The sequence below is a fragment of the Balaenoptera acutorostrata genome, chromosome 12 (assembly GCF_949987535.1).
Source record: "Balaenoptera acutorostrata chromosome 12, mBalAcu1.1, whole genome shotgun sequence".
NCBI lineage: Eukaryota > Metazoa > Chordata > Mammalia > Artiodactyla > Balaenopteridae > Balaenoptera > Balaenoptera acutorostrata.
This window is the reverse complement of record NC_080075.1, coordinates 3,061,572-3,080,086: the sequence shown is the minus strand read 5'-3', so window position 1 is coordinate 3,080,086 and position 18,515 is coordinate 3,061,572. Positions and strand designations below refer to the sequence as shown.

The following is an 18,515-nucleotide window of genomic DNA, read 5'->3' as shown; positions in this document are numbered from 1 at the left end:
CCTCTGTTGATTTTAATCAGATTACTTCTTTTATAATGGCAAAATTGTTTTTATAATATATGATGGAGCTTTCAGTAGTAAAAATATATGGTATCTGAGTCACAACCACTTCTATGTAATTACTCCCGGGTGCGTACTTTCCCAGAGTACTTGTCTAACATGACCTATATGTGAGATTATTTCCTTTTTTTATGTTGAGTAGCATTACACGAAGTATACGCTGTATAGCATAATGTATTTACAAAGTGATAGCTAGGGTCTACCATAGAAGTATGTCACTTGGAGCTTCAGATAAATAGCATGATAAAAACCATGATAAATGAATTATATGTATATTTATTCCAGTTGGTTTTGTATATGCCAGTAGCCAAAAAATTGAGAAGATTGTTATTTAGAAAATTTATTTTCTGTGATTTTTTTTTTCAACAAACATATTTTAAGTCGCTTACTTTTTCTGTATTGAACTAGTATCTAAGATGATCATTACGGTTAGTTATTACATATTTTGTATATCAAAATACAGTTGACTTTATCTATACCACCCTCCTAAGAAATGTTGTTTTGTTTACCCTTCCTAAAATTGGAATTTCAGCACGGTTAATAACAACCAAAGCAGGATTTGGTAGAGACTGAAGATGATACTGCTCGTGCTGTTGGGAGAGTTCAGTTAAAGCATTTCTCTCCTGTACCCTGAGCATCTGGTATTTCCAAATTAGGCACCTTCTAAATTCGATTCATACATTATGGAAATCTGATGACATGAGGGGTGGATAGGCTTGCTTTGATTTTATGAAATATTAATCATAGCTGTGATTAATGATTCAGCATTTCACATCTGGGTTATTCCTGTCATATTTGAAAATTATACTGTTAAATACAATATATAAACTTAGTGTAGGTGGGGTCATGCTAATTCTCTAGGGTCCCTTAAAAATTAAGTGGAAATTTAACAGTATACCAGAAGCTAGCACTGATAATCTGTGATGTTGACAGTTCCTGGCGTATTTTATACCCTCAAGGATTTTTTGATGTAAATTAGTGCACCTCTCTTCAGGGAGTTGAAGCTATAGAATGTACTTCCCAGAGGACTGTTGTCTCTGACTAACCAAGATAGAATCTCAGGAGTGGTTTTACTATCTAGAGAAGAAAGAAAAATAGAAATAGTGCACCAGTAAAACTGTTTTCGATTATTTGACTCCTGAATGCCATACCTCACCCCTGTATCATTTCTTGACCACTACTGTAGGCCAGGCAGTATGCTAAGTGCTTTACATATATTTTCCTATTTAAAGAAGCGTATGAGGGGCTTAAGGAGCAGTACATAACTTGATGAGTTAGAGCCAGCAAAGCCCGCGCCATAAACGAATAGAACTCAGCATGCTCGAAATTTGACGTGTACTCCTCATGGGTGGTTTCTCAAATTCCACATTTTTTCTGGTGATGTTACTTACCCTACTTATGCATTATTACGGAGCTAAATATAACACTGGAAGGTAGTAGCAGAGCGCAAGAAAGTTTTAAGAAAAATATGGACTTAAAAATTGCTCAGAATCACTGGAAAATGATGACAAATTTAGCACCCCAAATTTTGACTTGAAACTTCACCTATGAAGCAGATCAATTATTTTTGTTTTAGTTGCCTTGGTTATTTCAGAAAATTAAATAGACCCCTATAACCAGGTAGGGTGTCTTACTACTGTTGTTGGTGTTCTCTTGGATTCATATTTTTAAGATAGAGTTGAAAGATACAACATCTCTGACTAAGGACTCCCAGAATCTCAGGGCTCTGGAGCAGCCCAGCGTGGAGACGTGGAGACTGATGCCATCCTGCTCCCACAGACCCCAGCGGGAGCAGGCTTCCGGGGGCGGGGCGGGCAGTGCAGGTGCACAGCGAGATGCTGCTTGCACACGTCTGTCCCCTTCGTGCAAGGCGGGGAGGATTCATTTTGTGGGGTTTTTTATTCTCCCTCTGTTTTACCTGTTCAGAGCACTTCAGAATTGCTTTCTAGAAATAGGCACATAGAAATTTTTCTGATACACTATTCAGTTGGGCTTACAACTCACTATCTTAGCCTTTAAATATGAATTTCAGGTACCCTAAGTACAGTCAAATGCAGCTTACCAGTTCTCGGGAGACAAGTTGTATGGTTTTAAGTTGCATAGCAGGGACACGTTCTGTATGTGGATGGTTCCTATTAGTTCTTGCTTTCTTCAGAGTGGACAGTTTGTTTTGAACTGTCAGATACATTTTTCTGCTGCTACAGGTGATGGATTTATACTTTGAGTATAGTTGTAGAGATAGCTATTCTTAATCTGTACCCTAAAATTGAATTAACCTCATTTGTCCCCAGAGTTCCAGTGTTTAGATCCAAACTTCAGGGTGTGTTACTTGGGGGCATCGTTCAGACAGATCACTGGGCCCCCCTCCCAAGAGGTTCCTCTTGGGAAAGTCTGGGTTGGGGCCTGAGAATTTACATTTCTAACCTAGTGCTTGGGCTAGATGCTGCTGCTGTCTGCTTCTGCTGGGAGCTTAGCTTTAGAATCACTGAACTATTGATAGTGATCGTTTCACTCTGTCGGAGATGCTCGGCCCAGTTTTACTGTTTCTAAGTGCTGCTGCTTTTCTTATTCTTTTCTAAGTTATCAGTCCTACTACCCTTACTGAAAACAAACAAAACAAAACAAAACACACTCTTACGAGTCTCCCGACTACAGGAAATGAACTTATCCTTTTCTCACCAAGAAGTCCTGGCCCATGGAGCATAATCTCAGCTTTTCTCATCTATATTTATGAAACTCAAAGGCTCGGTCTTTACATCCTTTTTCCTCCCTCCCTCCCTCCCTTCCTACATTCTTTTTCCCCTTGAGAGAAATGGATTCCTGAAAAGAGGGTGCAGAATGAAGATAGTCAAATGCAGGCACTGGTAAATACAAAGGGAGTCGCAGAGGGGCACGTGTAGTCTTAGAGCAGACTCTTCATCAGCAGCATTTTGATATAGTATGACGCTCTAATCAGCACCCACAAGAGGTTGTCCCCAAAACTGGAAATGATGAAGACTGTTTTAAACATGGATAGACACCTCTATGAGTAACAAGTTGTGTCTTCTGAGATTGGCTGATGGTGTTGGACGGTGTCATGATTAAGCAAGAAAAAATGTTTATATCATCTCTAGCTCATCCTTTGAAAACGTCTGTCCCTTAGGTATTAGTATGGTAGGTTATGTGTACATTATAAATGAATACACAGAGATTGGATTTGAGTCCTCAAGTTTGCTCAGTCAAAAAAGTTGGGAGACAGTTGCATTATTCTGCTTATTGTAAACTCATTTCCTGGAAATCGTATTTCATTGATAACCGTTATTGCCAGATTAGTGCTTACAAAATGGTAAATTTTCTCCTACTTGCATTATGATTTAACAGGTGATGATTTACATTCACAGACTTTGTTAGAAAGTAAATCAATAGAAATCAAATAATGAAAAATAAATATTAATAGAAAACTTTTTAAGATACAGACTACATGGTAAAGACATCTTATATAAATGTTAAAATTTTTTACTGGTAATTCTCTAAGTTTAAATGCATATTGCTATATAAATTATGATTTTTTTAAGGAAAAGTTTTGGTTCTCTTTGTGGAACTCTTAAGGAAAATAAATAGCTTATAACTTTATTTTGTTTTTACTAACCTCACTGAGTTGTAAACCTTCTATAGAGTTTTTTAAAAATCATTTGAAGTTAAGTGTGTTACTGTGTATGATACTAAATTCTCATTGAAATTACTCCACCATTCTTTAGTTTGAATGAGAAATAGCATTGTTAAAAAACATTTTCAGTAATCCTTGCTGTGCAGCTGTGACTTGAGGAGGGCGCTTCTGAGATGAGGTGCTCAGGGGAGACCTAAAGGGAGGTAATGGTGCGCCGTCTCTCTTGGTTTAATGTATGTGTGTGTTATTTGCCACAGGGAGCATACGGAAAGCTACTAGATGTAGAAAACCGTCAAGACCAGCTGCGAGCCAAAGGTCTGTTTTCAGAAAAAACTAAAGCCAAGTAAGTTCTTTTTTGCATTAAAATATATGAGAAAATTAACTAAAAACATACCACTTATCATTGGTGTTTTTTAGGCATACCTAAAAGCCTAAAATTTTGTTCATTATTTCAGCATTAATCATTAAAATTCCAAATAATAGGTGATTTCTTTTTTGTTTGGGAGGATGTAAATATTAAGGTTATTATTTTTATATTACTTCATTCTAGATTTGTATGTTAAGTGGCACTTACTGTATTTGAATATTATTTCTTTAGAATTTTTGTGTATGTAACTGTGCATTTATATGCCCGTATATATACATATGTGTGTGTGTGTGTGTGTGTGTGTGTATTTTGTATTTGAAGGTTTGTGCTTCCATTTAGCAAACAGTGATAGATTAGATCCATTGACCTGACCGACCAGTTTTAAATTTGGGGCTGGTTATTCACATATTTCTTCCTATGCAAAAGACACAAGTTTCTGAATTTACTTAGTTTTAGTTGTAAATACTACCCCTAGGCTTTTATTTGGATTTCATTACTACTTTAGTCCATTGACAGATTAACTCTGTGTCCGTAACATACCCTTTAAAGTAAATTATGAAAAGCAAGCACAGTTTTAATTTTTGAGAAACCTAGTGACTTGAATATCATCAAATGGGTTCCCCAATGCCATGTCTAACTCTGCGAATGGAACATTTGCTAGACTGGGTATCTTTTCTAAAGTAGATTGAGGAAATGAAATAATGTGTCTCAGAAATCATTTACTTGGGTGAAATTTTACAGCTATATAGTACAAAAATGTGTTTCCCAATCAAGAATCGCTACTACTTGTGGGATCTTTTGTGATATAACTCATTGCATGGTTAATTTAAAAGAGAATATAATGTGATATTTTAACAGAGACCCGATTGGCAGCAGATGGCTGATTAAGGAGGAACTGGAAGAAATGTTAGTGGAAAAACTGTCAGATCAAGATGTGAGTAATTAATCTTTTTAATTTAAGGGGACCTGTGCCGTAGGATTGTAGACAGTTGCTGTATTTAGGATCCTAATAGTAACATTCCTCAGAGGCAGGTGTTCATAAGACGGTTTTCCTTTTAAAACACGTGGAGCTGATTTCTGCCCGGGAGGGTCAGGAAGGTGGCGTGCCTGGTCCCCAGACCCTCCTCCACAAGTGACACGTGGAGCTGATTTCTGCCCTGGGAGGGCCAGGTAGGTGGCGTGCCTGGTCCCCAGACCCTCCTCCACAAGTGCGCTTGCATCCTCTGCCCCTTGTTCAGGGGAGCATGGCAGCTGTCATTTTTCACCTCCTTCAGTAAAGCGGGTGCTAATTTTACAAGCTAATGATAAGTGTAAGGGGTTGTTACAGGTTAAGTAGAAAAGAAATGAAGCGCATGGTTACTTTCCTGGCTTACCAATGCAGTATCCACACGGCCAGTATGTTTCCTCTTGGAATCGGCAAAACCACCTGTATCAGAATCACCTGGAATGCTGGTTACAAAATGCAGTTCCCAAGGTTCAGACCTCACGCAGAATTTCCATGGGTGTCACCCAGGAATTCACAGTTTCAGCAGGCTCCCCCAGTGAATGTTAAAGCCTATGAATATGGTGACCCCTGCTTTAGGTCTTAGTCTGATTCTTTTTTTGCTCAATGTTCTAATATATGCCAGTATTACCACAGGAAATTTGATGTTTTAAGTGTGTTGATGTTCTAAATTTAAATTATTTCTGGAAGAGGGGAGTATAGAAAAATTTCACAAATTGTTCCAAGAAAGGTTTTTTCCTTCCATGGCAGTGGGTAACATTGTTAATACCTTGCTGCCGTGTAGATTTCAAGTCATATGCTTAAATTGCTCTTTTCTTCATTTAACATATTGTAGAAATTAATGTTTTGGAAAAGTTGCATTTTGCTTAACTAAGGTGTCAGGCATTTGGTGAGTTGAAGATCTGAAATTAATTTCTAATATCCTAACTGCCAAGTCAGTATCACTGCACTTGGATCCAACTGAAAAACCTCTCTTTGCTTCTTCATTGAATGAATCATTTCAGTGTTTCCTGTTTTCTGGCTGCTTTGATTTTTATAATACAGGTTTGTTTGTTTTCATTTTGAAAACATCCTAAGGACTTTGTTATAGGTGTGCAGCTATGAAAACAAAACAACCAGATATATAGGTATCTTTGTACTTTGGGCAGCTGGATGTTGGAAGAAATCCTGAAGCTGATGGCTGGTGTCAAGATGAGGAAGGCAAGGGTAGTCAGTGATGTCTTGAACCGTGATCCCAGTTCATAAGCAAGGCTGTGTCATACCTGTAGTTGCCTCCTTGTGTGTTCGAGGGTATTACAGCCGGTGCAGAGGAACTGAGAACAGCTGAGGAAGGACAGGCCTGTGAATGAAGGTGATGGAGCTTTACCAGGCTGGGTACCGCAGGTGGCTAGTAGTTCACTCTTCCTCAGACAGTTGCCTTCTCTAGTATTGTTACATCACAGGAGGCAATACTTGAAGCAGCCCTTTTAATCTTACTTGTGAGATTTTTATATATTTCAAATTATTAATGGCAGATTTTCACTGTAAAGGCAGTGGTAACAAAGATGAGTATGATTTTTAGGGTTGGCAAAACATAAATAAGGTTATCAAAAACTGGGTTTCACTCTCCATGCTAAGGATCTCAAGTATCAGTTGTTTCCTTCTGCATAAACACTTTAGAGTGATTACTCTGGCTTCTAATTTTAAGGGGTTAATACCAAGTTGTTTACTTTCTAATCACATGTTCAAGAACTATTAAAAAAAAATGCACTGAGTAGCAAGGGTAATTTATTTCAAGAGGTTGCCCTTTAAGTCAAGTATCTCTTGAATTTTTAAATAGCTTGATTGTTCGGTTTTAAAGGAAATCATAAACATTAAAGTAACACAGCTTGAACAGCTAAAGATACATTTGCCAAATGTATTATGAAATGTAGTTTAAGAGGTACGTTTTCTCAAAATCAGACTCTTCCCGTTTTACTGTACGAAACTTGCTGGAAATTATTTATGAAGCGCCTCTTGATACAGTTCTAATAAAAGAGTAGAAATTATACTTAAAGATCATCTAAGTATTTTTTTGAAAATGAATTTAAATTTCACCTTCATGTAATCCTGATACAGAGAAATGGATTTTTCTTTGAATGATAAATCTCTTTGTTTCTCGAAAGAAAAGATTGAGCACTGAAGGTACACAGGGAAAGTGCTGCATCTGCACGCTGTTTTAAAAGCAACATGAAGTTGCGGAAGTGTCATCCTGTCAAAATTCATCAAGAAAAGCAACATTGGAAAGATCAAGTATATAAAAATAGAAAAAAATTAGCAAATGCAATTACACTTGCATCTCCTAATGAATTTCTATTGTCTGCAGTACGCACAGTTCATTCGGCTGCTGGAAAGGTTATCGGCGTTGCCGTGTGACGAGGCTGAAGAAGAATTTGTGGGCAGGTTCCGCAGGAGTGTAACCATTCAATCGAAAAAACAGCTGATTGAGCCTGTGCAGTATGACGAGAAGGGTATGGCCTTCAGCACAGGCCGAGGTAACGCACCCGTGGAGAGAGAACCCCCCCCGCCCCCACCACCGCCAAGGATTGGGAAATGGCCGGATGTTTATTTGCTCTTGCCCTTTGGTGTTCATTTTGTTTGTTTATTTTTGCTGCTGCTACGCTGGATTTCCGAATATTAAGGTTCTGTTGACGTTTTTAAAAACTGAACTTTATAATGTTGCAAGAAAAAAATGTGGACACATACCTACACAATCATATTAACACTTTGTATTTTCACATTTTCAACTGGTAGAAACAACAAAATGTAGGTTTGTTATAAAGGTTTAGGTTTCTAAATAAAAGTTTCTTATATTAAATGAAAATTTTCGGTGAACCTGCACGTCAGATGCTAAAACTACAAAATGTTAAAAACTTTAGGTCCTCAACTCACATCTTCCTTGAAGGTGTACAGAGACATTTGACATGGTGTAACTTTAAAGAATTGAGTTATTAAATGATACATCTGCAACTTTAAAAAATTTTACATCATTCCTTTATCATTTTCAGTTAATGTTTTCAAAGAAGTGTGACCTTTCCTAAGGATTCCTTTTATTTCTACCAATTATACTTTATTTTACTATTCATATATTTTAAAAATTATACGATTGATATATTCTTATTAATTTAAAAAGAACACTATGTAAATTGATTTTTTTAATAATATAAATAAATCTGAATTACTTTGTTGAAACTAAAATCATTGTAGTGTTTCTAAAATGGGATTAAAGAACAAAATCACCCCATAGTAAGCTTTATTACATCAATTATTGTGTAGTTTGCCTGTTCTATTTTTGTTTGACTTGTAGTAATTATAGAACTTTCTTGTATAGAGTGTTACATATTGTTATTCTGGGGGAAAAAATTTAATATAGTTTTGCCTCTGTCAAAGCATTGGTCCTCAAGATGTTCACTAATAGATGTCTTATATTTTTAAAGGTAACAGAAAGACTGCAAAGGCAGAAGTGGCCGTTTATGACCATGGAAGTGGGAAGATAGAAGTAAATGGGGTCGACTACCTGCTCTACTTTCCGGTGACTCAGGACAGGTGAGGTCTTTGTTTTGGTTTTGCTTTTTGTTTTTAAAGAAAATGTACTTTATCATATGTCACGATCAACTAAGGCTTATGATTTTCTGATTATATTTGTCTGCATGATTATTTCTCTTTACTAATAGAATATATCAAACTAGCTAGAGGGATGCTGTCACTATTTTTTATGTCGTTTTCCAGATTTTTAGAAAGCATCTCTAGAATTCCTCATTAATTGTGTCTTCCTCCCCTTCTCATCAGATCATACCAGAAGTTGAGTGCCTCGGGGTCTTATGTTCTGAAATGCAGACTGTGCCACCTCTGCTTCCTGGGTTTGGGGATGGGCAGCCGCAGAACAATGAAAACCAACCTTGTTTGGCACTTACCATCGTAAATATTAGAAAAAGTTCGCTTTATCACTTTGGATTTTTTTCTATTCACAGAAAATTTTATATATATATATATATATATATATATATATATATATATATATATATATGTATACTGAGCAAGCAAAGAAACCTGACATTTATATATTAAAATAAGAGCTCCTCAGGCTTTGCTGAGTTCCCATGGCTACATATGGCCGTTTTAGTCTTTGAACTTTGTATCCCGTGGAGGAACAGACATGAATTATAAGTCGGTGTTACAGCTCAGCCCCACTAAGCGTGCCCATCTGAGATGCGTTCCTGAGTCACTGTGTAAGGCCCCTTCTTGAGATGGCTACGATTTTCCCAGTCGTTAGTGTCGTCCTGCACAAGTCACAGCAGTTCTGCACGGTTCGTTCCTCTCTTCCTAATCTCCTCCTGGTTCCTGCAGTGGTGTTTAGGGTCAGAAGGGTTAAGGCTCTTATGATCCCAACGCTTATGTCAGGAAAGAGGACCCTGCCAGTGTAGTGTAAGCTTCTGGACGGAATAATTACTTCAGGAAATGTATGTGTATTTTATTTGTGTGTGTGTGTGCGCGTCAAGAAGTAGCCCACTCTAAGTCTGTTTAGTAGGAATTAGACTAATTCTGCCATCATCCTCTCAGGGAAGCTGACGGAGGAAGCTCTTATTTGTCTTACCAAAAGCCAGAGAGACCCGTAACTTCAGCGTTATGACTGCTGTAAGGAATGGCATTTGATCAATAACCAGCTGTTCATTTGTTTTCAGATGTAACTCCTGATGATTTAATAGCAGGTCTCAATTTTGGCTTTATCTCACAATGAAACTGCACCCTTAGAACTTATTCTTCAGTCTGATGCAGCAGGCATTTGCTAAGGGTTGTCTGTGTGCCCAGGCTTGTTCTTGGCATTGCGAAGATACCAGAGCTATGTGAGATACGGTTTCTGTTGTCAAGAAACTCCCTATCTGATTGGGAAGCCTGAGGCTAGTCTTGGTGGGATAGGCGCCCAAACCGCCTCACCGTCTTTCAGTAGCTGTCGGGATTTACAGCAGCCGTGCTACTCGGGGACTGGCCTTTCCTCCTGCACGAGTGGCTCACGAGCTTACAGATGAGCAGGGAGGTGACCACTGACCAGTAGTAGGGAGACGGCCGAGCCAGGAATCGGTGATCTTGATTCTAGGTCTGTTTTCCAGCTGTGTGAACTCAGCCAAGATGCTTAAAGGTCACCTCCCTAAATGGTAGGAGGGAGTTGGACTTGATGATCTCTGAGGTGCTTGCCTGAAGGTCAGTTTGAACTGCTTGCTTTTCTTTCCAGGGTCCTTTCTTTAGGCTGTTTTTACACAGACAGCAAACAGGTCATTGGGAGTGTGGACTGTGTTCCTTCCTCGCGTTGTCAGAAATCTTGTGTTTATTCGTTCTCTTAGCGGACACTTACCGCGACGTGCCTGGTGCTGTGTGGGGTACACAGAGCGGTGCTTTCTGATTTGGGAAGGCCTTTGCTCTGTCGCTCCGCCAGTGAGGCAACTCTTAATTGATCACCTGTACGAAGGGAGTGCTTTCCGCACATGGCACTAACCGTGGAATAGAGGAGACAAGTTAGCATCTTAAGCAGTCACAGAAAAATAAGACTACGTGATTTTATATATGTACCAGGTTATGTGCTGCACAACTAGCGCCGTAGGAGTGGCATTCAGAGAAGATTGAAGGAGGACATTTTTTTTTTTCAAAATAACTTTGATTATATAACAAAGAGCAAAATAAAATTGATTGTTTTAGCTCAGGATGTCATCTGAGGTCACTGAGAGGAGAGATTTGTGAAGTATTTTCATGCCTGTAACTGTTTCTGCGTGTACGAGTGTGAGTCCAGATTAATTAAGACCGATAGGTACGTCATCGCTTTCCACTGCACCCTTTGGGTGTTGCTTTCTCTCTTCCTAGACTCAGTGTCGCGCTCAGTGTGCACCAGCTTCCCGACCGTGCAGACTCCGCTTCCTCAGGTCCTTTCTCGCCTTGACCAGCCTGACTCAAGTGCTCTCATAGAGCCTGAATTTTTTCCCCAAATTTTAGTCTCGGTTTTTTAATCTATAATAGCATCTGTTAGGGAATCTTAAAGTTTTAGGAATTAAAACAGATAAACGTTCAAGCTCCCAAACGAGTAGGCGAGCAGGGCGTCACTCGCCTGCGCAGTCGCGTCAGGCAGCGTGGGCCCGTGACGTACCGAAGACAGTGCCTTAGGCTCCATACTGACCTCGGTGCCCTGGCTGCTGGAAATGGTGGGGGTGGCTTATCAGCCTCTACGTTTTCTTTAGCTCTTATCATACAGCTATTAGTTATAATGTCGTTGACCCTTGAACAATGTGGAGGTTGGGATTTCCCCAGCACGGTGGAAAATCTGAGGATAACCTTCCCGTTGGCTCTGTGTATCGAGTTTCCTCATCCAGGGATTCGGCCACTGTGGATGGTGTAGGTCTGTCGTGTTTACTGTTGAAAAAAGTCCACGTGTCAGCGGGCCTGCACAGTTCAAACCCATGTCGTGCAAAGGTCAGCTGTAGTACTACTTCTGTAACATCCCTGCTTTTCATTTGGTTGCTTTGGAACATTTGTTCAAAGAAAACAACACTAGCTTTAGGTCATTTCATGCCTGTTTTCTGTTGCAGGGCTTGTTTCACTCCTGTTGGAACTGCATCCCTGGTGAAGCAGTATTGTGACAGATTGCAGTTAACTCTGCCTTCCGAGCTCTTGTTGTGTCCGTCCACACCACCGGGGCTTGCTCCGCTAGTGTGTGGTCCGGGGGTAATAACATCCACCTCTCAGCGTCACTGTGTGACGATAACCTTTACTTGGGGGTCCAGAAAGCTACGGTGCCAGACCAAACGAGCAAATGCGGTATTCAGTATTCATCAGCTTTTCTAAGTAAAATTCACAGAGCTATCAAGGCAAAAGCAGTCCCTTGTCTGTGAGTGCGAAGAAGGTCCAGGGCAGTCTGCCTGCTCCAGCCTCTGGCCCTGCCTGGACCGCGTGGGTGCTCGCTGGCTGTGGGGGGAAGCAGGCCTCACTGGTTTGTGGGGGGTCACCGGGCAGCACCCTGCAGCCGAGGGAGCTGCAGTCAGAGTGCGTGTCTCAGTGGGAAAACGTCGAGTGTGGTTTCAGTGACTTTAAAACTCACGGTGTCTGGACGAGCACAAACCTTATACAGATACATCATAGTACACTTTACTTAGTGAACCCAAATGGCACTTGATAGTTGCTTGGGAAGGCCTGTTAATATTACATCTGATCATTGAATCCAGAGAGGTTGGATTCAGTGGATTAAAGGAGTTCTCCCAGCTTTCAGACTTCTTTATGAGGTTATGTTCAAGCCTCGCAAAATGCTCGTGAGGCAAGCAGGATCAGCAAACAGCTGGGGCGTGCTGTCGCGCCCGAGAGAAAGAGGCCCAGCCCTGCTCTCAGCGAGCCTCTGAGTGCCGGAGACGCTCGTGTTCCTGCGTCTAGTGCGGGTCTTACAAACGTCCAGAATGTGAGCAGCCTGTAAAGTTGGGTATCTTCGCGGTGAACTTAACTCTGCCTCTCGTGCTGTGCCTTAGAGAGCAGCTGATGTTCCCTTTCCACTTCCTCGACCGGCTTGGACAGCACGACGTGACCTGCACGGTGTCGGGGGGCGGGCGGGCGGCGCAGGCGGGGGCCATCCGCTTGGCGACGGCGAGAGCCCTGTGCAGCTTTGTCAGCGAGGACCAGGTCGAGTGGATGCGCCAAGGTGCGAGTTCAGGTGGGCGGGGCCGGCTCACCCTCGAGTCTTCATCCGACTCCGTTTTGTGTCGGGCACGTGGGCGGTGGCTTTTGTTTTGTCATAGCAATCTGTGATCGTTATTCGATTTAATGATGGGACCCCTAAGGTGTTTCTCTCCAGAGTTATTGGAGATTCCTTTTCCACTGTGATATTCGAATTTCATTTCCCTTACTCACTCTGTGTGACCCCGTCACCTAGCCGTGAATTCAGGAGTCTCTGCACAGGGGGAGAAGGGTTCTACGATCAACATGTTCGTTAGGGCCCTGCGTCCGCATTTCACAGTCAGTCGGGGCAGCTCCAGCTGAGGAGTGTCTTCCCACCATTTGTGAAGGAGGAAAGCACTGCGGGCACTGCCGACCGGCTGTGTGGCCTCAGCAAGGCCCCCGGCGCCTCTGGGTCCAGGAGCCCCTCTGGGCAAGTGACGTGGGCCCTGCCCCTGCCCTCCCACTGCGCCGCTAGGGTTCTGATCCCATGCTGCAGATAGGGCCACCCGTAGCTTAGGCAAGTTAATTTTTTTAAGCCTCTAAGAATCCATTTGCTTATAAACAGTTCACCATTTTGTAGGATTCATATCTAGTCATTAAAATCATTTGATAGGACCTCACTTAATAATTCTGCTAGTTTGAGTTTCTGTGCATAATGAAAAGTAATAAAGCATCATTACTAATCATTTAAACTAGAATTTAGACAGGTCTTGTTTGCATTCCACACAAAACGTTGTTTTATTCCGTGCCCCCTAGGTACAAGTAAATGCAAGAGCTATGGGTATATGACAAGCGTAAAATGTGAATTTTGCCTTTGCTGTGTGGCCATTGAAAGTACCCTAATAAAATACAGAAGCCTCGCATACAGTGAAGAGAAGTGCTAGTGTTGGAAAGGTGAAAAAGACAGTGAGAAACTCCGGTCTGTTTACATATTTATAAACACAGTTAAAGAGTTTTCTCGTCGCTGGTGTTCTTGTGGTAGTTACAACATCCCACGGCTGGACCACCGCTGGGCGCACCCATTGGGGCCGTATGCTGAGTGACTCGTTTATTGCTCAGAAGCTGTAATTACTCCTGATGGTGGGAGACCGGGAGCTTCCAGTCTAAAGTGACTTTACTCTTCTGGAACCGATGCCTTGTGCTGAGAACACAACTCTAAAACCTTTTTTAGATTCTGAAACAAAGTACCAAGAAATATTACTATCACACAAATGAGAAGAATAAGTTTCTTTTCTCAGATACGTTTGATAAGTCATATTATGTGTCAGTATATTCACGGGCACTGTTACTGTATGGTGTCTGTATACTTCCACACACTTCGCCCCCCAGGAAGTTTTTCTTTTCTGCCTCTTGAAACTTTCACATCTGTAATAGTAAGTGTGCCGGGCAAGTTCCCTGGCAGTGAGTAGGGACTGGCACACCAGAGCAGCTTTGTCTTAAGTTGAACAAGTGTAAGAACCAAAAAGGAGTCATATCTCTCATAGGAGAAGAAAAGCAGACTCAAGTAATGTACCTGGTGTTTGTCTCAGAAATTGGGAAAATAGCTTAGGAGAGTGAAAGCAGACTGCTGTCATGAGTTGTATATGAGGCTGGGAATTGCTTGTGGGCCTGGTGCTTTTCCTCTGACAGCAGGAGGTGCCAATTCACACGGTTCTCCTGCTTTCCTGCGCTTTCCGTGGTTCATAAAGGCGTCTCTTTTTATGCTGCAGCGGGACTGCTTACTGCCGATCCCCGTGTCAGAGAGCGGAAGAAGCCAGGCCAGGAGGGAGCCCGCAGGAAGTTCACCTGGAAGAAGCGCTGAGTGTTCTGGGCGGGCAAGGAGAGGGCCACTGTGCACCTGGCACGCGGCAGACGCGCAGGAGACGGTTGCTGGCTGGGGTGAAGCAGCACCATCAGACGTTTGAGTTGTGAGATGATTTACTCGAAAATGCAATGTTGTAAAGGTTACCTTCTAAAAATAATTATTTAAAACTGTTCAGCTTTGTTCTGCTGCTTTACTTTTAAAACTTTTTCAGAAGAGAGCTTTAGAAGCATAACTCAGAATCTTGGCATATTCAACCTGAAAGGAGCATTCAGCAAAATCCAATCAAGAGACCACCTTTTGCGGACAGAAAGGCCCGGCCCCACAGATCTGCCCCACCAGAGCCGCACTGCTAACCTAATGTCAGGACGGACTTGGACTCACTCCCCCTAACTCGGTCGTTTTCCCAGAGAGCAGTTGTTACGGCATATCTTTCAAGACTGACGGACGAGAGGCTTGTTGAGAAGAGTGAAGCCCGTGGAGCATCTTTGTCCGGAGCCCAGCCGAGTCTCTGCGGAAGACAACAGGCCAGTCCCCCCCAGCCCCCGGCAGCCACGATTCCACTCTCTGCTTCTGAGTGTGACTCTTTTTTTTTTTAAAGATTCTACGTATAAGTGATACCACGCCCGAGTTTGCCTTTCTCTTTCTGGCTTATTTCACTTAGCATAGTACCTTCCAAGTTGGGTAGAGACTTGCATTTACAGTATGAATTAGTTCTGAGGATCTGGCTTTAGCGTGTCTGTGAAACCTTGAAATAGGTCCAGAGTTCTATACATGCGTCACTTTTTCTGGGCTACGTAGTTCCATTGCTCTCACAAGATGCCCAGAGGGGTCCCTCCCTATGATACTGAGAACCACGGGCATGAGGAGGGTTTGGGGGGTTTTTCAAGGGCAGTAAGTCCGCCCTTTGTGTGCAGCCCTAGATCCAGCAGGTGAAGCAGACACCATGGTGAGATCTCAGGCCTGACCTGGTGGGAGCAGGGGTCAAGGGTATTGGTCATAATCTTTATCTGGCTGGGAGGAGGGTACATGAGTGTCCGCTTTACTATACCTTTCAAATGTGATACGTGTGATTTTTATTATGAACCGTTTTATGATAAAAGTGAATGAAAAACCACCGTGAGTCGGGACGTACGAGCTTGAGAACAGTCTCCGGGGCTTATGTGTGATCTCGGGCAGCTGACCTCCTTACAGCTGGGTGGTCGCGCGTGAGGAGGGGAGGACACCCTGCCCTGTCCCAGGGTTAGAGGATTCAGTAAAATCCACAGGAGCCGCGGAGCCCAGAGCAGGTCCTCTATCAGTGTTGGTTGTGATTTTCCTCAAGAAACCCTCCTTAACCTGTCGTTTGGTTAAACCCAAGTGCACAGGATCTCAGTTGGACAAGGGAAGGAGTGGGGGTCATGGTGTAAACAGGCAGTTAACTTGAAAATGAATGACAGTTCACCGCCTCGACTCCTCAGAAGAAACAGAAACACGATGCTGTGTGTGGGGTAGCTGAGCGCTGTACACCGAGTGTTTCCGTGTGTCTGTTAAGTCGTCCAGGTTGCACTCGATCCAGCAGCCCCACAGACACAGGTGCTCGGCCCTCACACACCACGGGAGGTGGCAGCCGGCCAGGAGCTCTCAGTGTTCATAAGGGAGGGCCAGCACCTTGTGTGTGCACGGGCGTTGATGTCAGGCGCCTCTACCAGGAAGCCTGCGACCCATTCCCCCAAATTAACAGTCCAGGAGCCATAAAAGTCATCATCATCATCGCACAGAAATACTGCCACCTTCTTTGGTGACCAACTTTGTGGGCTACAGAAAATTTTCTTCTTATTGTAAGCCTTTGGTTAAGACACAGTAAGCTAATTACTGAAAATTGAAAGTAATCTTTGAGCACTAAGATACAAAAACTACTGAGCTTCAACACTGAGCAAAATATTGTCAAAGGATTTTTTTCTGTCATTTCTCGGAAAATATAAATTACTACAGAGGTGCAAAATGTGGGGAAAAAACAATTCAAGTCATATCAGTGTATTCCTTCCTTCAGCACAGGCCGTTAGCTTTTTAAACTAAATAATAACATTTATAATATATATTTCAAAAAAGGAACCGTAAGGTAGAATTAGGTATTTCATTAGAATCAGAAGGTACTTAAAGGCCATGATTTTTGGAGTGAAGGCCTGCTTTAACCATGTGTTTCCAGATGTCTTGGGGCCTTGCTGCATGGAGGGAGGGCCCCTCCCAGGGTTAGCAGGTCCCTGGCGACGGTAAACCGCACGCCTGCCGCGCGCCTTTCAGGCAGTCACTTGCTGGCCTGTTGGCCTCCTCATACCTGATCCTGATAAAACCTGGGTTTTACTCAGGGCCTCAGCCTTTCAGGCACTGTTCCTGCAGTAGCAAAATATGGGGTCCTAGTCTTGCTGTGTTAGTGCTTTTTCTTACTCAATTTTTATTCATCAGACATTTATTTAACAAGTTATAAATACAAATCAGACAGGTTCCTTCTAGGAAATTTTCTTTAACGGATGGGAGGAGACCCCTTTAATAAAGTGGTAAATTCCTGTTACTTTTCATGAAATCACTGCTACTTTAGCTTTAACAAAAGTTAGGACCACGGTTGGATCTTCTATGAAAACTGTTCACGAGAACTCCAAATTTATTCCTTTTTCATTTTCCCAAGACTTGATTGTACTTCTCCTAAGAAAGATTGAAACCTCCCCGGGGGAGCCAGCCTCACAGTGTGAGGTCCTTCTCTCCGAGTCGAGAATGAAAGAGTCACACAAACTCTCCTGATGGCGTTTCGAACCCCGTAAACTTCTCCGCCGAGGACACCGTCGTCACTGCTCCCTCTCAGGGTCCCCCATTATCACACTGAATTTTCTTCTGTAATTTCAGAGTATTGCCTGGAAGCGAGGGGAGGGTGGTAGAGGAGAGGCGTGTTTCAAGGCGATTCGCAGATAAAGGAAGGGGGTTACAAAAAGTAGTCAACAGAGTTTTTGTCCTCAAAGCTTAGAATTTGCATCTCTAATTAGAAAAACAACAAACAGAGAAAACAATTAGAAGGCAATTAGGTCCTGCTGAGAAGTGTTGACTGAGCAATAATGACACGGAGCTGAGGAGGGGACCACGGCTGGGAGCTTTTGCGAGGCCTGGGGTGACACGTGCTCCGGAGACCACCGCCCTCCGCCCACACCGAGCCTCAACCCTCTGGTCTGAAAGATGGGGGCAGGATCCCTGCTTTCCAGGGCTCCGCAGACCACTCAGAACTGGGGTGAGACACCTGGCAGTTTCCGAGGCAGCAGGTCCTGGTGACTTGCCATTGCCAGCGTTGACCAAAAACGTCAAAGCTGCCTCGAGGAGGACGTGGGCCCTGCCCGGCGGGCAGCATTCAGAGATTGCGCCCCAGTTACTCTTGGTAGCCGCCCCCCTGCACATCCCCCAGGGCCTGGTCTTCCTGAGGGAAGAAGTGACAGGGAGGCAGTACCAGCTGTGTTACTGTCTGAGCTGCGCGTGGGCATCCGTGCATCCCTAAGATGGGCTGGCCTCAGCCGGCCGGGCTGGAATTCCTGTTGATGTTCCCTCTTCCAAGGGCCCTCCTGGATCTGGCTTCTCTTCTCCCCAGCCGGCTGCCCACAGGCGGTGACGGGAGCGTCAGCCAGCTGCGGCCCGACACCCGGGTGCTGGAGGCTTTCTGTAGAAACAGCTCTGCAGACGAATGCTGTTCAAGCCGGAGGGCCTCCCGCACATCATCAGCACTGGTGCTCTTTCAAGATGATGTGAATTTAAACTGTGTAAAAATTCTAATCCATGTTGGAGCAATGGAATTGGATGAAAACAAAGGCTCCTCACCCTGGAAAGGCGGCGTATACAAGAGTACCATCCTGTAATGCTGAGGGGTTCACGGAACCCCGAAGGTCCATTCCTGGCCTGAGGGTCTGCACAGCACCTC

General features: G+C 43.0%; 1 protein-coding gene across 6 annotated transcripts in view; it reads left to right on the top strand.

The window, feature by feature from the left end:
• MRPS9 (mitochondrial ribosomal protein S9) overlaps window positions 1-18,515 on the top strand; it is a 91,632-nt gene that overhangs the window by 31,121 nt on the left and 41,996 nt on the right. Inside the window, exons 6-11 of one of the 6 annotated variants that reach the window (XM_057558608.1) lie at window positions 3,964-4,049; window positions 4,932-5,007; window positions 7,421-7,589; window positions 8,532-8,640; window positions 12,594-12,775; window positions 14,490-15,698. In XM_057558608.1, the coding sequence (XP_057414591.1) occupies window positions 3,964-4,049; window positions 4,932-5,007; window positions 7,421-7,589; window positions 8,532-8,640; window positions 12,594-12,775; window positions 14,490-14,581 (714 nt within the window). In that variant the 3' untranslated portion in view covers window positions 14,582-15,698. The other 5 variants (XM_057558609.1, XM_007172109.2, XM_007172108.2 and 2 more) reach the window with 5 other exon arrangements.